The following is a 24055-nucleotide window of genomic DNA, read 5'->3' as shown; positions in this document are numbered from 1 at the left end:
CAAAATAGATTGTTTTGGTTAGTTTTTCATTCATTTGACATAGTTAGAGTCATCTGGGAAGAGGGAACCTCAACTGAGAAAATATTGTAGCAGATTGCACGTAGACAACTCTCTGGGACATTTTCTTGATTAATGATTGATGTAGGAAGGCCCGAATCACTGGAGGAGGTTTTATCCCTGGGCAGGTGGTCCTGTGTTATATAAAAAAGCAAGTTGACCAAGCTATATAAGCAGTATTCCTCCATGGTCTCTGATTCGATTCCTGTTTCCATGTCCCTGTCTTGAGTTCCTGTCCTTACTTCCCTTTACAGTGTATTGTAAGGTGTAAGATGAAAGAAATCCTTTCTTCCCCAAGTGGCTTTTGGTCATAATGTTTAATACAACAGTAGAAAGCAAACTAGAGATCATAGATATGCTTAAAAGTCTTTCTAATAATTTATTACGTCCATATTTTTCATTCACAAAGAAATCTTATAGCTATTACCAGCTCTCTGGGCTCCAGCTAGACTGTCCATCAATTCTTTGAATACATCCACCTCCCTCCTAAACTAGAACCTGTTGCTTAGGCCTGAGTCATTTGCCCATGGAACATTTCCTCTTTTCACATGATTAACTCTAGACATTCGGATCTCTGTTCAAGAATTACTTTGAGATAAAAGTCTTACTATGTAGCTTTGACTGGCCTGGAACTCCTGTAGATACTGGCCTTGAACTCCTAGGAAATGTGCCTTCCTTTGCCTCCCAGGGCTAGGATAAAGGTTTAAAGTACCACGCCAAGCTAACTGATATTTCCCTAAAGTAACAGTAAACTTACTAATTTTTTTGCAGTTGTGAAGTACATAAGTGGCAGCTCTGCTTAGTTCTTCATTCTTAAATTCAGTTAAGGCTTGTATCATTAGTGGAAGCCCATTGCTTTTTAAAAATTCATACTGATTTTCCTCTGTAAAAATATCAAAAATTAAAATGGTGATTATTTTTTCATAAAGTTTATAAAGCTTTGCATGAGGTCATGATTCATCACTATGATAAGTATGAACATAATTTAAACTTTAAAATAAAGAAATAATCTCAAAAGTATTTTCAATTTGGTAATCTGTTTACAGAAGCTAAGTCTCATAAACGATGATTTCTAAAATGTTGCCACAATGTACCACACCATATAAGAGTAAACAAATAGCTCTCATTTGGTTTCAAAAAGATCAAGAGTAAGGAATGGGAAGATGGCCCAGTAGGTAGGAGCACTTGCTGCTCTTGCAGAGGACCCAAGTTTGATTTCCAGTACCCACATCAAGTGGTTCATAACCCCTCTAACTCTAGCCCTCCTCTCTGGCCTCTGTGGATGCGCGCGCGCGCGCACACACACACACACACACACACACACACACACACGCACACATACATGCACATGCACACATGCACATGCACACACGCACACATACATATGCATAAGAAAAACATTCTTAAAAGGTTAAGGGAAAGAATAGCAAAACTGGTAAAGAAAACAAAAATTAAGGAAAGAACACAGAAGAAACGAGGGAGAAGAGAGAAGAGGGAAAGTGAGAGGAAGAAGGGAAATGATTAGAAGAGAGGAAAATGGAGATTGTTTGGAATGATAGATTAGATTAGAGGGAGACTGGGATGGAAACAGAGGAAACAAAATCTCTAAAAGCTTTCACTGAAGGTTGGGAGAACTGGCCTTTCAGAGCTTTCAGTGAGGGATAACAGGATTAGATACTGACTCGAAGAGGACTGGAAATGGAGAGAGAAGGAACAGCAGATAATGTAGCTGCTATAGTCGTCCTGGAGAAAGGTGGGAATGGGCTGGGGTAGTGGGAAAGAAATATGGAATAAGAAAGAGAAGAACAGCCAGAGGCCTCAGTGACTAACTGAACAGAATATGAGAAAGAGCGTAAGAGCTTAAGTGACTGGGAGGAAAGCTGGATTTTAAGCCTTTCATACAGCAAGAGGGGAAAGAAGCAAAAGTATGTTTCCACCCCACAGTTTTACTACACACACTGAGTTAACTGAATACTCACCACAATCCTCTGTGCAGTGACCAATGGCAAGTATGATGCTGAATTTTTCTCCCAAATCAAGACTTTCATGAAGCAGTAATAACAGAAGTTTTGAAACAATGTGGTATTTGGATAATACCACTGAAAAAGAAGCTACCAGTTTAATATAGGGGGGAAAAGTACAAATTTAAAATTTCTAAGTACAAAGATATTATGTTTTCAGAGCTTATTTAGGAAAACTATCACATGCTTATATATTATCTAATATATACGTGTCATGTAGTATAGTAGGAAGCTGCTTGTTTGTTTTCCCGGCCGCCCAGACTCCCAAAATAATCACACAGAAACTATATTATTTAAATCACCGCTTAGCCAATCACTTAAGTGAATTGCTAGCTAGCTTTACATCTAGTATGTAACCCATTTCTAGTATTTTATATTTTACCATGAGGCTCGTGGCCTACTGGCAAGGTTTTGGCTGTCTCTGGCTGCGGCTCCTTGGCTTCTCCCTGACTCTGCCTTCCTTCTTCTAGCAATCAGTTTAGTTTTCCCCGCCTAGCTCTGTTCTACCCTATCAGGCCAAGCAAGTTTCTTTATTAACCAATGGTATTCACAGCAAACAGAGGATAATCCCACATCAATGTATCATCTAATATATATACATATATGTTAATTTAACTAATACATTAGAATAAGATGATGGTTTATTATAGACCTCATTATATACTCTTTTTGTTTTGAGACAAGAGTTTCTCTATGTAGTACTGGTTGACCTCGAACTCTCTCTGTAAACCAGTTTGGCCTCAAACTCAAGAGAAATCCACTTGCCTCTCTCTCCCTAGATTAAAGGTGTGCTTCTTTATCATGACTTTATCATGACTAGTCATTTATGGGCTTTATTTATTTATTTATTTATTTATTTATTTTTGAGGACTTCTCCTTGTAGTCCTGGCTGTACTAGAACTAGCTCTATGGACCAAATTGACCTCAAATTCACAGAGATCCACCCACCTCTGCCTCCCAAGTACTGGGATTAAAGGCATGTGCCATCACTGCCTGACTTATGTTCTTCTTTTATAATGGTTTCTTCTTAGTTGCTTTGCATGATGTTGTAACTGTGAATTAATACTATATTCCTAAAAGGTAAACATACCTACTCGACTGTAAGTGCATTACTAGATAATCAAATCCTGCTTGACACTGAAATATAACACTAAGACACTACTAACATGATGCAATGAAGGTTATATATAAACCTATGATGAACTATGATGAGATTCAAAAAGTTTACTATTAAGTTATACTTTTCCTTATAAGGTATTTGTTTTATTTTTGATTGTCTGAAATGGGATCTGACACAGCCCAGGATGACTTTAAACTTATTAAGCAGAGGCTAACCTGGAACTGATCCTCCTGCCTCTATTTTTTTTTAGACAGGGTTTTGTTGTAGTTTTAGAGCCTGTCCTGGAACTAGCTCTTGTATACCAGGTTGGCCTCGAACTCAAAGAGATCCACCTGCCTCTGCCTCCCAAGTACTGGGATTAAGGGCATGCACCACTACTGCCCAGCCTGCCTCTATTTTTTAAATGCTGGGATTATAGGTATGCACTACCCTGCATGGCCTTCATAGGGTTTTTAACAGACTTCATCCAGAGTCTGGTATTACAGACATGAACAATAAAGTTGTGAATTCCTTAAGGTACTATATCATTTAATTTTTTTAAACAATTGCTTACTGTGTTTGTGTGTGCATAGCATATGCCATGGTACACACAGAGATCAAATGGCAGCTTTATCCAGGAGTCAGTTTCCCTTCCACCACGTGGATTCCAGGATTAAAGACAGGTTATCAGCCTTGACAGAAGGAACCTTTGCCTGCTGATACATCTCATGACTGAAGGGACATATCTCAACTACTTTTATGTCTTTGGGATTCAGCACACACCAGGTATTCATCAACTGCTTATTAAACAGTCATCTAGGGGCTGGAAAGATGGCTCAGTAGTTAAGAGAACTTGCTGGTCTTAAAGAAGAAGATTCAGATTAGATTCTGAGCATTGACATGGTGGCTCACAACCACCTATATCTCCAGTTCCAGAAGATTCAATGTCCTCTTTTGGTCTCTATGGGCACTAGGAACACACATGGTATACATACAAACATTAAGGCAAAACACTTATACACATAAAATAAAACTTTAAAACCTCAGCCATCTATGAGTCTGGGACCTCTGAGGGTCTGGGTGTTGGTCTGGTTCGTCAAAGGGGTTAGTCAGGAACCAGAAATCTCTGTGGGTCCAGGCATGAGTCTAAGGCCTCTGAGGGAGTAGGCCTGAGCCAGGCTCTCTGCGGGTCTGGGCACACCTGAGTCTGGGACCTCCGAGGGAGTAGATCAGAGCCAGAGACCTTTGCAGGACCAACCCCAAGCCAAGGACCTCTGCAAGAGCAGATACAGACCAGGGATGTTTACAGAAAATCAGAAATGAATCCCGTGAGTGCTGGGATTAAAGGCATGCCCCACCATACCTGTCTATAAATTCTCATACTTTAACTTTACAAATTGATTCTAAAATTTACATTGGTAAGAGTCACGAGCAATCATACCACAAGGACATGTGGTCAACTATGCTCATAGTAGCATTATTTATCATAACCAGAACCTGGAAACAACTTAAATGTTCCTGACCAAAGAATGGATAAAGAAATTGTGGTACATTTACACAATGGAGTATTATACAGCAGAAAAAATAATGAAATTTGAAGGCAAATGGATAGAGCTAGAAAACATCCTATTGAGTGAGGTAACCCAAACCCAGAAAGACAAATATAATATGTACTCATTCATAAGGGGCTTTTACACATAAAGCCAAGAAAAACCAGGCTACAAATCACAATCCCAGAGAACCTAGACAACAATGAGAACCCTAAGAGATTCATACATGGATCTAATCTACATGGGAAGTAGAAAAAGACAGATCTCCTGAGTAAATTGGGAGCATGGGGACCTTGGGAGAGGTTGAAGGGGAGGGAAGAGGCAGAGAAGGGAGTAGAGAAAAATGTAGAGCTCAATAAAAATCAACAAAAAACAAAACAACTCAGTCATCTACTTTTCAGGTTGTTTGTATAAAGGGTTCCTCATGACAAGGATTTACAGACTATCAACTCTGAGTGTACCAATGAGAAGCAGATGTGTTCTAGATCTGGTTCTACTGCTCTCTCGTACACTAGGTATGTGAGACATCACCCTCATCACAAAGGCATGCTTTAATTTTTTTTAAGTATTATGTATACGTATTTGTCTCTATGTAAGTATATGCCACATGTGTCCAGGTTCTTGCAGAGGCTAGAAGGTGTTGGATCCCCTGGAGCTGGAGTTGCACGTGGCTGTAAGCTGCCCAACTTGGGTGTTGGGAGACAAACTTAGGTCCTCTGGAAAAGCAGCAAGAGCTTTTAACTGCTGAAGCACCTCTACAGCCTAACTTTAATTATTTACATAATTCCTGAAATTTTGTACATTGGGTTTTCCAATATCTCAGTGTCTTTTGGTTTGTCATCTAAATTTTTTTTTAAGAAAAGTTGCTTATTTTTAGACAAGGTCTCACTCTGTTACAATGGCTGGCCTGGAACTCAAGAGATCCACCTGCCTTGCCTCCCAAAAACTGGGATTAAAGGTGTGCACCATAACATCTTGCTAAAACAGCTTTTTAAGTGAAATAAACTTAAGAATAATAGGATTTTATTTTGACTCTCTTATTAGAGCTAAAATCAAACGACTTAAATGTGCTTCCTTAGGGCAGTTGTAACTTCTGATGGGAAAATAAGGAACTGGACTAGATAATTTCAAAGATTCCCTCCCATTTGTAAGAACCTGGAAATTTTGCCAACAATAGTATCTAATGTAGCATTTCAACATTCCCCATGTTCAGTTCAAACAAAATTCAATTATAGAAAATTGATTAAGATTTTCACTCACAACTATTAGTAATGCACGCATCTAAGGTCTTTGTCACCATCACTGCAAGTTTTGCACTGGAAAAAGTATTGTGTGAATCCAACTCCAGCTGCACGAGAACTTGAGACAAAACATCCAGTCCACCCGAAGATACAAAGCAGTTCTGGACATGTGCTTAAAGAATAAAGTGGCAAAAACCATTAATTTCTCAAAAAGGCAGGTGATGGTTTCGTACAATTATTTTATATTAAATACTTTTAATATGGCTTTTCAAATACTGAAACTCCCCCAAATTGTAGAATTAAAAGTTCAACTTTCATCTATTTATGTGTATACACTCACACACACACACACACACACACACACACACACACACACACACATAGTAACACTCCCCCTCGACACAGGACAAATTTTTTTTTTTTAAATTTTTTGAGACAGGATTTTGTCCTGGAGCTAGCTCTTGTAGACCAGGCCGGCCTTGAACTCACAGAGATCCTGCTGCACCACCACCGCCCAGCAACACAGGACAATTATATGTATAGTAGGATAGTGCTCTGTTTTGTGTAGGAGAGCTATGTAGCTCAGGCTAGCCTTGAATTTACAGTATAACTGAGGTTGGCCTTAAACTGGTTCTTCCCTTCCACCTCCAAAGTGCTGAGATTACAGGTGTGTGCTATCACACCCAACTCCATAGTTATTTTCTTTCTTTTCTTTTTTTTTTTTTTTTTTTTTTAGTTTTTTTCTAGACACGGTTTCTCTGTAGCTTTGGAGCCTGTCCTGGAACTAGCTCTTGTAGACCAGGCTGGCCTTAAATTCACAGAGATCCACCTGCCTCTGCCTCCCAAGTGCTGGGATTAAAGGCGTGCGCCACCACAGCCCAGCCATAGTTCTTTTTCAAAGACTCAGAATTCACTGGGCATCATGGCGCATGCCTGTAATCCCAGTACTTGGGAGGCAGAGGCAGGCAGAGATCTCAGTGAGTTTGAGGCTACCCTGGTCTACAAAGCAAGTTCCAGGACAGCTAGGACTGTTACACAGAGAAACCCTGTCTCTGAAAAATCATAAAGAAAAAAAGTAACAGAATTCATATATTAAAGCTGTAATAAACAGAAGAGAAGTTCAAAGCTTGATAATTTTACTGGTGAATTCTACCAACCATTTCAGGGGAAAAGCCCCCCAAAAATCTAATAAATTATTCCTGGAGATAGAAGTGGAAGAAACACTTCTGAATACATTCTATAAGACTAGCATTACACCCAAGTTGAAAGAAGGCATTACAACAAAATTATAGGTCAATATCTATTATGAGCATAGATATAAAGATACTATTTGTTTATATGAGATAGAGTCTCATATAATTTGGTTGACTTAAAATTCTCTATGTAGCCAAGGATAACCTTGAACTCCCAAACTTCTTGCCTCTACCCACCAAATGCTGGAATTAGAAATGTGCACTATCATTCCTGTTTTATGCTTTAACTTTATGAAACCATAATCACTGGTCAGAAAGAACTATAAGATAATCTTAATAGTTAAAGGAAAAGTAGTATGTATAATGTAACATGTCTTCATAATAAGAACTCTTAGTAAACTAGGAAAGAAAAGAAACATACTTAATGTGATAAAAGGCCTATATATGACTACATGTAACTGCTATTCTCATTATTTTTATTTAGTATTTTATTAGATATCCCTAGCCAGTGAAATAAGGCAAGAAAGTGAAATAAAATTAATAGAGGTTGAAAAGAAGGACTTTTTCCCACAAATGGCACGATCATGCATGTGTGTGTAAATCGAGACACGCGACTATAGCTAATAGTGATTTTAGGAAGATTGCAGGATATAAGGACATACAAAATCAATTGTATTTCTATCTGCCCCAACAAACTATTGGAACTTTAAACTGTCATTTGTGTCTGTGTGTATGTTGGGGGTGTATACTTGCATTAACATGTGGCTGCAGGCTGTGAATTCCAATGTGGAGCTCAAGAATAACTTTGGTATCTTCCTCTGTCACTCTCTACCATACTTTTTTGAGTCAAGGTCTCTCACTGAAATTGGAAATTATTGTTTCAGCTAGGCTTGTTGCCTATCTTTGTTTCCCCAGCACTGGGGCCATAGCCACACTGTGCCTTGACCAGCTTTTATGTAGTTATGGTTGATCCAAACTCAAGTCCTCATGCTTTCTGGCAAGTGCTTTACCCATTGTGCCATTTCCCCAGCCTCCATCATTTATCATGATATACTTTTAAAAAAAAAGCACTAGCCTGGACTTAAAGACATACATCAAAAGTTAAGAGTACTGACTACTTTTGCAGAGGAGACCCAGGTTCAATTCTCAGAACCCATATGGCAGGTCACAATTGTAACTCTTGTTGTAGAGGATCCAATGCCCTCTTTTGGCCTCCATGGGTACCAGGAATGCACATGGTACACATACATATAGGAAGACATGGATATACATGAAATAAAAGTAGCTAAACCTGGAGGGAAAACAAGACAGATAGAGTGACACACAAAGTCATCCCAGCACTTGAGAAGCTGAGGCAGGAGGACTTCAGTGAGTTTGATGCTATAATGGATTGCATAATGAATTAGAGACTAGCCTGAACTACAGAGAGATACCTTATTTCAAAAAATAAAAATACCTGACTAAATACTTAGGCGTAAATTTAATGAAATATATGCATTGTCTGTGCTATCATTTTAATAAGTGTCTCCCAAAGACCCATGTATTGAAGGCTTTGTCCTTATTATAGTGCTATTTGGAACTCATGGGTTCTTTAGGATGTAGGTCCTAACAGAAATAAGTCATTGAGATGTGCCATTGAAGAGGATGTAAGAGCCCTTGCTCCTCTCTGTTTCTGTCTCCCTGGCTCCATCGGGTGATCAGTTTTCTTTATCATGTAGTCATGTCCTACTATGATGTGTACTACCTTGCCATAGGCCCAGAGCCAAACCATAGACTGTCATCTCTAAATGATGACCAAAGTAAACTTTTTTCCTTTTAAATTGTCTTAAGTATGTTGTCACTGTGATAAAGTTTACTAACACAGCAAAATGTTGCAAAAATAATGCCTCAATTGTGAGGAGATTTATAATGTTCATGGGTAGGGTGCTTACTTGTCTGTGGGAAGAAGGATCATGAGCTCAAGGTCATCTTTAGTTATATAGAGAGATCTACAAGTCAGTCTGGGCTACAGGAGACCATTCTCAAACCCCACCTCCCAAGAAACAACTATGCTGCTGTCACCATCTTTCCAATGTCCTCCCAATAATACCTAATTCCAAGATTTTCTCATCTTCAAAAGTCTAGCCAAGAACTCAAGGCAGAGGCAGGCCAGTATCTACTTGAGGCCAGCCTGGTCCATACAGCGATTTCTAGGCCAGCCAGGTCTGTCCAGTGAGACTTATACAAAACAAAGCCATCTAACTATATCCAAAACGGTTCAGATTAGAAGCATCAAAATCACTAATTGAATTTAATAGTCTTTTTTATGTTTTAAAATAGAGTTCTTAAAGTAAAACCTAGAAAATAACGAATACTTACTATTATTTGCAAGAGTAAGTCCAATAAATGAGCATATAGGGCGAATTATCTCAGGTTTCATACAATTCACTAGCCATTCATTCACATGTGGAAAAAGTGAACAACAAAGCATTTGATTCTCGTCTGAAAGAAGAAAAGCAAACCATGTTTTAAGTTGACTTTTGCAAACTATCAGTCACATTTGTTTTTATATTTGTATTTAAATAGTTGAAATAATTACCATTTTGAGGATTGTTGACACAGACACACAGAGTACTGCATACTGAAGACCACAACAGATAACTCTGGAAAACATTATTATCTGACAAATTCAACTCATAATTTGAAAGAACTGTCCTGTTGGGTTAAAAAGAAAAGGTAATATATTATTATAAATGCACTAATGTCCTAAACAATGAAATAAGAAGATATTTATTTACTTACCTGAACAACTGTGACAGAACTTCAATACAACCTGTTTCTCTTACAAGCGTTTGTCCATTCCCTTAAAAAATAGCCATATGTTACATGAATGACTTTTATTTAGAAATAATTTTATAGAAATTAAGACATTTAAAAATATTTTAATTAGCTTTCAAGCTACTTTAAAGCATTATAAAGTATACAGAATTACAGTGGAAAAAACTTGTAATCAAGGGACTGGAGAGATGGCTCAGCAGTTAAGAGCACTTTCTATTTTTGCAGAGGACCTGGGATCAATTCCCAGCACCCACATGGTGGATTAACAACTCCAGTCCCAAGGGATCTGATGCTCTCTTTATGACCTTTGTGGGTAACAGGCATACACAAGTTAGTGTACAGATATACATACAGGCAAAACATCCACATACATAAAATTTTGATTTTTTAAAATGTTTAACTGGTTTTATTATGGAAAATATATTATGCTCAGCAACTTACAGCATTCAGTTTTCCTCTAAAAATTACAAATGCTTAAGTTATATTTCTGTTACAATATGAAAAGAATCTTAAAAGTAGAAAAAATACAAATCTTTTTAAGGTTTTCCAAAATAGGAAAAATATCTAGAAGTAATTCAATTACCTAACATTTTCAAGAACTAAATGAAGCAGTTTTAAAAGATGAAGGGATTGGGGAGATGGCTCAGTCAGTAAAGTGGCAGCATAAGAAACTGAGTTTGATCCCCTGTACCCATATAAAAACTAAATAAAAAATCAGGCACAGTAGCTTGTGTCTGATCCTTGGGGCTTGCTGGGCAATCAGTCAAATTGGAAATCCCCAGAGACTTTGTCTCAAAAAAATAAAATGATGAAAATTGATTGAGGAAGGTACCCAACATCAACCTCCAGTTTCTACACCAAACACACACACATACAAACATACACATGCAAGGTCCTAACTAGGTATACACGAACACTTTATACTATAGTTTCAACTTCTCAGTAAATCTAAAATTATCCCAAAATAAACACAGTCTAATATAGGAAATCTTGTAACAAAATGATCAATTCAGGGAAAAGTCAACCAATTCATTAAACACTTGTTTTCCTTTTTAAAGATTATGTAGTACAAATAATGTCACTATTTCTTTTCTTTTTTGGTTTTTTGAGACAGGGTTTCTCTGTAGCTTTGGAACCTGTCCTGGAACTAGCTCTTGTAGACCAGGTTTGCCTTGAACTCACAGAGACCTGTCTGCCTCTGCCTCCCAAGTACTGAGATTACAGGCATGTGCCACCACCACCTGGCTCACTATTTCTTAAAATTAACAAATATCAATGATTAAATGCTTATTAATTCCTTTCTTAGAGCTCATATCTCTTGCATATTAATGAGATTAAAAAGTCACTAATGCATTCGGCAAGCAGAGGCAGGTGGATCTCTGTAGTCGACATAGTGAAACTGTCTCAAAAAAGGCACTAATATAACAAGAATGACTAAAGTATTAATGACTGTTCCAAAATATATTAAAATGTTTTTTAACATTCGTAAGAGAATATACTTACTATTATTTGAAACCAGAACCAAAAGAACATATATGGACATTCTTTTCAAATTTGTGTTTGAATCTTCATTAGATAAGAGCAAATTTAAATCTTGAAATAATTCTGAAGTACACAAAGTTTGCTGACAGTAAACTGAAACATAAAATACAATTTTCATTTTAATATATTAGCACAAAAATACATTGAACAAAATAAAAAGTTGTCAAACTGGGGATGTTTCTTAACTAGATGTCATTTAATTGACATATACCAGAAACAATAAAAATCTATGAAAACTTGGTATGTTCTTAGCAGAACAAATTAGTAATATTAAAAAATTTTAATTACATTTATTTATTTACTTGTATATGTGCACATGCACATTAGTGTGTGCCCACCCGCAGGTGCAGACATACCACAATGCTCTTACAGATCATAGGACAATTTATGGGAGTTAGTTCTCTCTTCCCTTTATGTGAGTTCCACACATCAAACTCAGGCAAGAGCCTTTAACGACTGAGCCATCTAGCCAGTCCCAAACAAGCAATATCTTAATCAAAATGACTTGGTTTAAGCTCCAAAGCAAACATTTAAATACCCTAGAATTGTCAATAAAATCCTAACCAAATAAAAAATGAAAATCAAACCAAGTAGGAGTGAAAAGTGAGGCCAAGTGAGAAGACTACCTAAAAACAAAGCAAGAAAAAAAAAAAACTTCAAAAAATTCAAATATTTGCTTTGGAAAAGAGAGGGACAAGCAATATTGCAATATTTATGGTTTTTTTCTTTTTCTTTTATTTTATTTAATTTTTTAAAGATTTATTTATTTATTATGTAAACAGTATTCTTAGTATTCTGCATCTATGCCTGCAGACCAGAAGAGGGCACTAGATCTCATTACAGATGGTTGTGAGCCACCATGTGGTTGCTGGGAATTGAACTCAGGACCTTTGGAAGAGCAAGCAGCGCTCTTAACCACTGAGCCATCTCTCCAGCCCCTCTTTCTTTCTTTTTTTGGTTTTTCGAGACAGGGTTTCTCTGTAGCTTTGGAGCCTGGCCTGGAACTTGCTCTGCAGACCAGGCTTGCCTCGAACTCACAGAGACCTACCTGCTTCTGCCTCCCAGGAGCTGGGATTAAAGGCGTGCGCCACCACCGCCCAGTCTTTATGATATTTCTTAAGACATTTGGAGGTGCAAAAGTATTTCAAAGTTCAAAAATAACACTAGGCATGCTGCAATCCTAATACTTAGGAAGCAAAACAGAACTATGCATTCGAGGTCAGCCTGTGCTTCATGATAACCTTGACTCAAAAAAGAAAAAAATTCATAGGAAACAAACAAAATAACCCTAAAAATAAAAGTTAAGCCAGGTGTGTTGGCATTCACCCTTAAATAAAGAGAAAAAAATTTAAATATTTAAAATTATTTTAAGGACCATAAAAATAAAATTTTGTATTTTACCATTTCCTTCTGCAATAGATCCTAATGTATATAAGGCTGCTTCTTTTACCATGCTATGCTCACTTGACTTTGCAAGACTTTCTACAAACATCAAACCACCAATATCTCGGAAATAAACACCTGCATCACCTGTAGGGTTTGCAGATAAAACAAGATAGAAATTATAATTACTTTGATTATTCTGTTAAGGATAAAAGAACCAAATGAATAAAGTAATATAGCATATACATTGAGTAGAAGAGAAACAGCCATGAATATTAATATAGTAGAGTACAACAAAACTGGAACCAGAGTGGGTTGTTGCTGTGGGACAATGGTCTATACTTTGTCAATTGTATTTTAATAAAATGCTATTAGCCAGTAGCCAGGTAAGAAGTAGAGGCGTGGCAAGGACAACAGGAAAATTCTGGAAATAGGAAAGAATCAGTCTGCAGTCGTCACCCAGACACAGAGGAAGTCATACACAGAGCAAGCAAGATGTGACTGCCTCGCTAAAAAAGGTACCAAGCCATGTGGCTAACACAGACAAGAATTATGGGCTAATAGAAGTTATAAGAGTTAATAAGAAGCCTGAGCTACTAGGCCGAACAGTTTATGATTAATATAGACCTCTGTGTGTTTATCTGGGACTAAATGGCTGTGGGACCTGGTGGGACAGAAACATCAGTCAACAGGTTGTGGGGGTACATGCATGAAATCCCCATGGTGGGGAGACTGTCAGGCGGATCAAGACTGTGAGACCAGCTTGTGTTACATGAGGAAATGAGATGAATGACAGCAAAGGAAGAAGAGAGGGAGAGGCAAGCATAGACAGAGAGAGATGGAGTGAAGGAAGGAGAAGAGAGGCAAGAGAAAAGAATAGAAAAAATAATAAAATTATGAATAAAGTTCATTATTCTGTCTTACTGTTTTGTTTACAAACGGAATGGATAGTGATCAAAACTTCCTTCTGTGACAAAGGGCTGCCCATGTGATACTTCAGACATTCCAACAGTAAGTTCAGGTCAGTCTTCATTTCTACTGGAGAAAAATTATTTTAAAAGCAAAGTTTTCTTTCAAAGACCAATAGTTCAAATTCTATTTTATAATTATGTACCTTGGAAATGCTTGATTTTTTAAAAATAAGTAAATATTTACTTTATAATCTAAGAAAGATATATTAAAAATATTTTAAGTAAACTGTTATTTTAAATGAAAATACAACATACTAGAATTTATAGGATGCTAATGAAGCAATATTTATGAGGAAATTCCTAGTACTAAATGCCTACGTTAGAAAAGAAAATGGTTCCTAACTCAATGACCTTAGCTTCCACCTTAAGAAACTAGAAAACGAGCAAACTTAGCCAAAAGTAAGCAAGAAAAAAAAAACTATACAGAAATCATGAAACTGAAAAAGGAAAGAGAGTGGAACCAGAGAGATGGCTCGGTGGTTAAGAGCACTGGCTGCCTTCCAGAGGAATGAAAATGAATGAATGAAATTTATGCCCTCGCAATGCTGAAGCCTACGTGTGCAGTACTTATATGGCAGTTCTGTTGAGCTTGTCTATATCGGATTTCATGGTCTAAGTTGGTGAGGACAACTGACCAGGTCTCTTCCTCAAGAAGGCACCAGATCTCATTACAGAGGGTTGTGAGCCACTATGTGGTTGCTGAGAATTGAACTCAGAACCTTTGGAAGAGCAGGCAGTGTTCTTACTTAACCACTGAGTCATCTCTCCAGCCCTCCAGAGGACACGGGTTTAATTCCCAACATCCATATGACAGTTCACACTGTCTGTAATCTAATCTCTGGGGATCCAATGCCATCTTCTGACCTCACTTAGACATCAGGCATGCACAGATATACATGCAAGCAAAACATCTACACATATAAAAATAAATTTAAAAATTAAAAAGAGATGGGGCTGGAAAGATGGCTCAGAGGTTAAGAGCACTGGCTGCTCCTCTGCAAGTTCTGAGCTCAATTCCCAGAAACCACATGGTGGCTCACAACCACTTGTAATGATCTGGTGCCCTCTTCTGGTGTGCAGAGATACATGTTGGCAGAACACTGTATATATAATAAATAAATCTTTTTAGACAATTAAAAAGGTTCTTTAAAAAGATCAATGAAACTGATAATTCTCTAGCCAGACTAATACAAACACAAACTATCAGTATTAAATGGCTCACACCTATAATCCCAGCAATTAGGATTTAGAGGCAGAAGGATTTCCACAAATTCAAGGGCTACTAGTGAGTTCCAGTCCAGCCTAAGCAACAGAAAGACATTATAAATAAGTAACCACTACAGAGTCTGAAGATATTCAAAAGAAAGTATTATGCATAATCTCAAACAGATTCAATGACTTAGATGAAAGAGAAAAAAGTTGCTTTCAAAGATGTAAATCATCCAAATGCATTCAAAAATACATTATCTGAATATCACATTTAAGAAAAAGCTGAAATCATAGCTACAAAACTTCCCACAATGAAAGTTCCAGTTTCAGATGATTTCATTTGAAAACTCCACCAAACATTGATCTCAAAGTTCAGATCCTAAAGCTTCAGCTCTTCAGTAACCAGGGACACACCACTATGCCTGGCTTCCCAACTTATTTTGAGATTGACATTACCCTTGTACCAAAACCATTAGGAAAACTGTAGACCAATATCCCTCATGAACATAACATGTAAAAAATACTTGCAAAAATATTTTAGTAAATTGAATCCAACAATATATTAACAATATATCATGACCAAGTTGGTTTATACAAGGAATACAGCATGAATTTCGTATTTGACAGATAGATTATATTGAAAATCAGTCAATATAAGATATCAAACTAAACTAAAATCCTCTTTTACCAGGTAAATGATTTCTAGGTATCAGAATAACTTTTTGTTTTTTGAAGTTTTTATTTCTTTTACTTGACTTTAAAAGTATTTGTTATATTATTCATTTGTTTGTGAGGAGACACATAGGGAGGTCAGAGGATAATCTGTAGGAATCTGTTCTCTCCTTCCACCTGTGGGTCCCAAGGATCAACCTCAGGTTGTCAGCCTTGGCAGCAGGTGCCTTTACCAGCTGAGTCATCTTGCAATCCTTGACATAGGTCTTGAACTAACATTTGCAATGGGTAGACTTAAAATAAAAAGGCACATATTACAAAAATCTATGACACATAATCAATATTTAGTCTTCTACTTAAAAAAATCACCTAACAATTTGCTAAATTTATTTATGTGCATTGCTGTTCTGTCTGCATGTATCTGTATGAGGGTGTAAGAATCCCTGGAACTGGAGTTACAGACAGTGGTGAGCTGCCAAGGGTGCTGGAAATTAAACCCAGGTTCTCTGGAAAAACAACCAGTGTTCGTAACTGCCAAGCCATCTCTCTAGCCCTGTGATGCAATTTATTAGGAATAATATATACGGGGCTGGAGAGATGGCTCAGAAGTTAAGAGCACTGGCTGCTCTTCCAGAGGTCCTGAGTTCAATTCCCAGCAACCACATGGTGGCTCACAACCATCTGTACTGAGATCTGGCGCCCTCCTCTGGCATGCAGGCATACATTGAGGCAGAATGTAGTATACATAATAAATAAATAAATCTTTAAAAAAAAAAGGAATAATATACAGTAAAAATGTTATTATTGACTTGATTTTGGGCAACTGCCAACATTTATTCATCATTGTATCATTAACAAATCTACAAAATGACAAGTCCGTATGGATATCAATGTCCTGTTAACAACATGCCAAAGAAAATTCCAGATAGGGTGTGGTGCTTTTCAGTTCTGGGCACAACGTAGGTTTCATTCCTCTATTGCCTTTAGCATTTCCTTCTCAGACTTTAAGATTTCCTATCATACTCTTTCCCTTCTTAGCTAAAGCAGCTCCTTACAGAAACAATGATCACATTTCATCTTCATTTAACCTTTTTTGAGCTGAGTAACCTAGTTCATTCAATTCCTGAAAAAAAAAAAAACTGAAGTGCACACAATACTAAAAGCAACAAGCAATATAAAAGAAAATGGACATAATAGATCTAAAATTTTAAATTTGTATTTGTTCTTTTTCCAAGACAGAGTTTCTGTTTAGCTCTGGCTATCCTGCAACTCAAGAGATATACTTGCCTCTGCTTCCTTGCCTCCTGAGTGCTGGGATTAAAGGCAGGTGCTACCACCATCTGGCTGTTGTTTATTTGTTTTAGACAGGGTCTCACTATATAGCTCTCATTGTCCTGGAACTCCTTATATAGACTAGGTTGGATTGAACTAGCAGAAATCTGCCTGCTTCTACCTTCTGAGTGATGGGATTAAAGGCAGGCTCGTCATCGCACCTGGCTTAAAATTTAAAGCTTTTATGTTTCAAGATACTATGCAGAATGCAAGTGTCTCAATCTAGAAGGAAATATTTTCAAATCAGATATTTAATAGAAGTGTGTGTTCATCCTCTGAGATTGATCCTAGGACCGCATGGCTGCTCCCAGCTGTCTGTAACTCTAGTTTCAGGGGATCTGAGGTGGCCTTCTAACCTCTATGGGCTCTAGGCACGCAAGTAGGGCGAATATACACGCAAGCAAAATACCCATACATAAAAAATTTTAAAATAGTGTTTTTTGAGGGGGGTATAGAGGTCAGAGGATAACTGTGAAAGTTGGTTCTCTTCTACTATGTGGAGCCTAGAGAACAAACTCATATTGTCAGGCTTAATGATCTTTACCCACTGAGCCATCTCACCAACTTCCACATAGCTTTAGTCTATCTGTCTTTCTGTCATCTACCTATCTCTGTCTGTCTGTCTGTCTGTCCGTCCTTCTGTCTATCTATCTCGACCTACCTACCTACCTAGTCTTAATAGGGCTCAGGCTGGTCTCAATCTTGCTATGGAGCTGAAGAGGAAGTCTTGCTCCTTCTGCCTCCACCTCTTCACTTCTCTATTTCTCTCAAACCTGTGCCTGGGAGTGGCCTGAGTGTCCAGCAGCCATGTTCATTATCTTTGCAACCCTATATAGCTTCCCAGCTTCTACTTCTCTGCCCTCTTTAAAAAGTCTTCAAGCCTGGTGCAGTGGTGCGACTTTAGTCCCAGCCCTACGAGGCAGGCACATCTCTGAGTTTGGGGCCAGCCAGCTCTACAGATCGAGTTCCAGGACAGCCAGGGATACACAGAGAAATCCCGCCTTGAAAAAGAAAAACAAACAAAAACCCAAAACAAAACTTCTTGAACTCTGCTGAGGCCTCTTTAACCCTTTGTAGTCAGAGAGACAAACAGGTTCACTATGTGATGTGTAATGTGTGATCTGAGAGTTAGTATTAGTAGTAGCTAAAACTGGAATAAACGTGGTTTTGCCTGGACAGGCTATTAATTAAAGTGGCACTATGTGGCAAATCAATGCCAATGAAGTAATTATACCTTGTGAACTTACTAATATTCAATAAATTCTGGGGATATAGTTCAGTTGGTAAAGCACTTGGCCTAGCATAAACAAAGCTCCAGTTTTGATCTCCAACACTACACAAAACAGGCATTTTGGCAAATACTTATAATCCCAGTTCTTGGGGCTCGGGAGCGGAAAGATCAGAAGTTTTAAATTCATCTTGTGCCACACAATGAGCTTGAGGCTAGACTGGACCGCATGAAAGTCTGACTCAAAAAAACCAACTGTGACACTGTAGACGGACACAAACATATTCAAACAATGAGCCACCATGTCTAGGGACTATTTATTGTTCTTTTATGTTCTGCCATATGCCCCACATCCCCCAAATAGAGTCACTATAGTCGTTGTTGGCCTAAAACTATGTAAACCAAGTAGCCTTGCACTCAGAGATCTGCCTGTCTCTGCCTCCTGAGTGCTGGGATTAAAGGTGTGACCGACCATGCCTGCCTCATAGGGCACTCTAAGTATCAGTTTGACGTCTCTCATGTCTGCTTCCTCATGTCAGGAATTATATGACAGGCACAAAGTAGATGTCAACATGTATGTTACGCCATAGCAATTTCCTTCAAGTTGATATATACCATCTTGCAAGGAAGCTCATTACTACCCAGGATAGAAGCATGGCAGTGGTGACACACACCTTTAATACCAGCAATTGGGAGGCAGAGGCACTCGCTGTGAGTTCAAGACCAGCCTGGTCTATATATAGTGAGTTCCTGGACAGTCAGAACTACATAGAAAAACCCTATCTCAAACCAGGGGTGGGGAGCAGGCATGGTGGTACACCTTTAATCAATTCCAGAACTTGAGAGGCAGAGGCAGATGGATGTCTGCAAGTCTGAAATCAGCCTGGTCTACAGATCGAGTTCCAGGACAGCAGGACTGTTACATAGAGAAATCCCATCTCGAAAAATCAAAAACAAAACAAAACAAAAATAATAAATAAAAAGAAAAATTAAAAAACTCAAAAGTTAGGAAGTAAATAACCTAGAACTTTGAAGTCTGAAACTAACCTGCTGTGCTAGGTCCCTCCTTGCTCAAGGTTATTTAAAGGGTAAGGACTGCTGAGAAACACCTGACCAAAAACGTGGCTTCAGAGAAGCTTAGACCAACTAAACTGCCTGGAAGAGATACTTTCCAACCTGTCACGCTGCCTGTGACGTTCATGAGCTGTCACCCGTACTGTAAATAACTCCACACTCACATGCCTACAAGGAAGCCAGCAGACTCACTGGCAAGTTGGACCTGGTGACACCCTTACTTGGGTCAATTGGCAATTCCCTGTCTGTGGTAAGCAACTGATCGTGTCCATTGATGAATGAGTCTTTCATTTTCTAGAGGCTGTTAGATATGATACACACACACACACACAAATGTACCCACAATTGCACAACTATAAAATACATAAAACTAACCTAGTCACATGATTCATGGATTTCTCACCTTGTATTTTCTTTGTATTCTCACTTTCCATGCTCGTCATTTTTCCTTACATTTCATCTGGAAGATAGGGTATTTTTAGTTAGATCAGCTTCTAAGAAGTATTCTGGGCAGGCTGCTTGCTTCAGTAGCACATATACTAAAATTGGAATGATACAGAGAAGATTAGCATGGCTCCTTCACAGGGATGAGTGAGTGAGACACAAATTCATGAAGTAGTCCATGTTAAAAAAAATTTGAAAGAATGAAATATCCTGGGCATGATGGTGCATGTCTGTAATCTTCAGGCAGGAAAGGGAGTGGCAGAAGGATGATGAGTCTTGAAGAATCTAGAAATAGAATATAGAAATAAAGGGTCCAGTCCAGGAATACAGAAATATAAAGCTGTACGCCCAAACACATTTTGGGAGAAAAAAATAAAACTGGCAGCCACTGTTAACCTTTAACACTTTCTGCCTTAAAAGCAGACATCCTGGCAGCCACTGTGTACATATGTAAATTTTTTTTTTTTTTTTTTTTTGGTTGTTCAAGACAGGATCTCTCCGTAGCTTTGGAGCTCTCTGCCTCCCAAGTGCTGGGATTAAAGACACACTACCACCGCCTGACCAGAGGCAAACTTTTAACAACTGTCTCCTGCCTCCTAGCTTCCCAACTACGCAGGTACCTGGGACAAAGTTAGCTTCTAATTATTATGGGACCCTCTACTTGTATTCCCTTAATTTTTATCTGTCCCCTATGTGACTCTACTCTCTGCCTCGCATTCTTTTAGGCACAGTGAAAGTGAAAAGCAGCTGTGTCAGCCATAGGCTTTTGCAAATATCATAAGTTAACACCCTATATCCAGGGTGTTAACCCTATATCCAGAGGTGCTTTTTTTGTTTTGTTTTGTTTTTTGTTTTTTGAGACATGGTTTCTCTGTAGCTTTGGAGCCTGTCCCTGGAACTAGCTCTTGTAGACCAGGCTGGCCTCGAACTCACAGAGATCTGGCTATCTCTGCCTCTCAAATGCTGGGATTAAAGGCGTGACCCACTGCCAGGTTAGAAGTTGTAAAATTTAAAATGTAATGTGACTTTAAGCCTGATCTCGATTTGTAAAAGCTCTTTGACCCCACCTGGTGCTTGATTTTACAATAAAAAGAGGCTCAAAACCAGCCCCCATTGCCACAGCTATACAAGCCCATCTGGTTGTGGTCACAACTATAGCTGATTAGCTTTCTGTGCCCCGTGGTGATATTTTCCTTTTTCTGGAATAAAGCTTGCCTTTGGTTGAATAAACTTTGGCTGTCTGTCCCCACATCATTGTGTGATCCCGGACCCACTAAGTCTAAAGCCACTCTGAGCTACATATAAAAAGTTCCAGGCCATCCAGGAACTTCAGCGAGAAAGAGGGGGTGAGAAGATAAAAGATAGTCTCAAAACAAACAGAAAATCCTCACAATCAAAGGAAGGGTGATCCCTGGGACTCGCATAGTAGGCATAAACCCTCGCGCCACACACACACACACACACACACACACAGATAAACAGATTTAATTAAAAATATTTATAGTAAAGGATCAGTTGCAATTTTCACAAAAGATAATTTTAAAATTATAAACAGCTCGTCGGGCGGTGGTGGCGCACGCCTTTAATCCCAGCACTCGGGAGGCAGAGGCAGGTTGATCTCTGGGAGTTCGAGGCCAGCCTGGTCTACAAGAGCTAGATCCAGGACAGGCACCAAAGCTACAGAGAAATCCTGTCTCGAAAAACCAAAATTAAATAAATAAATAAATAAATAAATAAATAAAAATAGAAAAACAAAACAAAAATTATAAATAGCTCTTTTCCAAGTAAAAAGTTATGTGCCAAATAAAGCAATTATGAAATATTTCCAGCAATTTTGTGAATATGTACAAATTATCACCAACAGTGAGATTTTAATTTTTTTACTGTGTTCTCATAGGGAAAAAAACAAAACCACAAAAACATTTCACATAACAGAAAGTATAATCCTTACAAGTTTGTAATTTACTATCCAAAACAGTGGTTCTCAACCTTCCTAAGGCTGCGACCCTTTAATACAGTTTCTCACATTGTGGTGACCCCAACCATAAAATTATCTCGTTGCTACTTCCCGATTGTAATTTTGCTGCTGTTATGAATCGTAATGTAAATATCTGACACGCAACCCAAGGGGGTCACGACCACAGGTTGAGAACCGAGTCTCCAAAACACTAAGGTCAAGCACTAACTTTATAAGGAAAACTAGTAGAGAAAATAAGTAAGAAAAGTAGTTGAGTATTGGTTTGCACCCCTCTTCGGTCGTAGGGATGGAAGCCAAGATAGAATCTATCATTAAGCGGCACTATCGACTTTCTGCTACAAAAGTTTAAAGGGACTGAAATAAGTCATTCGGGTCCCATACTGAGGGCAACAGGACGCAGTTCTAGATGGATGAGATGGGGGGGGTGGGAGGGGAGACACACTTCACCACCCCCGGGCCATCATCTTTCCACGGGCTAATGCGACCTTGTCCCGCTCCCTGTCTCTCGCTCAAGGCTACCGAGGCTTGCATGGCTCACCTAAAGAGCTGAAGTTTTCTCAGGAGGGTCGGCGGCACCCGGCCTTCCTCCACAGCTCTCCGCTGCTCCCAAGCCCGGCTCCCCAGGCTTCGCGGGAGCAGTCACCCAATCCCCAAGGCTCGCGGTTCAGTTGAGGCTCCCGGGACACGCGGCCCTGTCTTCCTTCTCAAACGACGCCTTCCACACACCGCAATCACCTGGAGCAGCACGGGCGTCCACAAGCGTCAGGCTAATCAGAGTATGCCGCCCTTCCCCGCAGGCTGTGCAGCTGCGGCCTGGCCCGGGCGGCGTAGCTCAGGGCAGCCCTTGCCCTCAGCTCAATGGGTCCCCTCTGGGCAACACCGGCACCATAGCTCTGCTGCAGGCGCCCACCTTCCCCGGAAGGCAACAGCAAGGTAACACCCCGGGGCTTCACCCCGGAGCCCCACAGCAGCTCTTCCCTGAGGAAGCCCAGACTACGACGCCTGACTGGGTTTCCCACCCAACACGAGCCAGGTTTACATCCGCTGGGCGGGACTTCCGGCCGGACACCTGCACGCACGCGGAGCCCGCGCTCACAACCGCAGCTGGCGGGTCGCTCGCGTACTGGGGATAGGTGGCCAACGCGTGGTGCTGGGCTTTAGAGAAATTCGAGGATAATCTAACCTTGTCTTAGTATTTGGGACTTCCCTTCTAGGAAACGACCCTTTGCTCCCTCCTGACCTTGCTCGCCACGCTTTTCTCAACTACATTGGCTACTCCATTGGCGGACACCTCACCACACTAAAGCAGCGTCACTGGGTGAATTCCCAAACCTCAATGTTTGGTTCTGGCCAACTTCTTACTGTGTAGACCCAAGAACCACAGCTCGAGTCTGAAATGCGGTCCAGGTGTAATGTTTCCTTCTTAACAGAGTCCATCCGATTAGGACCAAGTAGGGAGATGGAGATGAAGTACTGACAGAGGGCGTCCATGCTCTGGGAGAGTCACTTCAGACAGCCAAGCAAGAACGACACACTAGTATCCAAGAAAATAAAAGCCCTATTAACCCCTCCCCTTTCGACAGGTTCTCACACAGGAGATTGCCTTTGATGACTATTACACTGCAGGCAGGCCTTAAGCTTCTGAGAGTCGCATTAACACGTTCAGCCAACCACACACAAGTCAGAAACACAGCCCTTCTTCCATTTCTGTATTTCTAGTTTGCTGCTATTCCTCTTAAGGAATTTTCTTTCCCATCTAACATGAGGGTAAATGCTATTATTCCAATTTGCTTATTCGTTAAAATGAAATTTATGAATGGGATGACCCTATGAAATTTTAACAAGTAGGTATAGGGTAAAATCTTTAGTTATATATAATGAATGACTATTAAAAATGATTTTGTTTTCTGATAAAACTACAAATCCTGAAATGCTTCTTTTAACAAATAATGATCTTAAAATGTCCACAGCTGCCAGGCAGTGGCACACACCTTTAATCCCAGCACTCGGGAGGCAGAGACAGGCAGACCTCTGTGAGTCTGAGACCAGCCTGGTCTTTCTACAGAGCGAGTTCCAGGACAGCCAGGGCTATTATACAGAGAAACCCTGTCGGGTGTGTGTGTGTGTGTGGGGGGGGGATGGTAATAATAAAATAATGTCAACAGCTAAAATCCACATGTCAATTCATTAAGATCTTTTTTTTTTTACTTTTTCTAATGAAACAGATATGTCTATGATATGTAA

At 39.3% G+C, this 24055-nt stretch overlaps 1 protein-coding gene and 1 pseudogene across 1 annotated transcript in view; one reads left to right on the top strand and one right to left on the bottom strand.

Moving 5' to 3' along the window:
• The window catches only part of Terb1 (telomere repeat binding bouquet formation protein 1), a 42192-nt gene extending 22341 nt beyond the window's left edge, over positions 1-19851 (bottom strand). The window contains exons 1-8 of the mRNA XM_041650734.1: positions 19793-19851; positions 11482-11613; positions 9943-10003; positions 9740-9855; positions 9520-9642; positions 5988-6140; positions 2037-2168; positions 815-940 (exon numbers count right to left, since the gene is read on the bottom strand). Coding sequence (XP_041506668.1) covers positions 815-940; positions 2037-2168; positions 5988-6140; positions 9520-9642; positions 9740-9855; positions 9943-10003; positions 11482-11613; positions 19793-19832 — 883 coding nt within the window. The 5' untranslated portion in view covers positions 19833-19851. The remainder of the gene's footprint in view (positions 1-814; positions 941-2036; positions 2169-5987; positions 6141-9519; positions 9643-9739; positions 9856-9942; positions 10004-11481; positions 11614-19792) is intronic.
• Positions 19852-19908: 57 nt separating this feature from the next.
• On the top strand, positions 19909-20001 carry LOC121447707 (annotated as a pseudogene).
• The last annotated feature ends 4054 nt before the right edge of the window (positions 20002-24055 follow it).

The sequence above is a fragment of the Microtus oregoni genome, unplaced genomic scaffold, assembly GCF_018167655.1.
Source record: "Microtus oregoni isolate MIOR12 unplaced genomic scaffold, Mior012 000004F_ref0000308, whole genome shotgun sequence".
NCBI lineage: Eukaryota > Metazoa > Chordata > Mammalia > Rodentia > Cricetidae > Microtus > Microtus oregoni.
The sequence above is the reverse complement of the archived record's forward strand: the minus strand, read 5'-3'. Positions and strand labels throughout refer to the sequence as shown.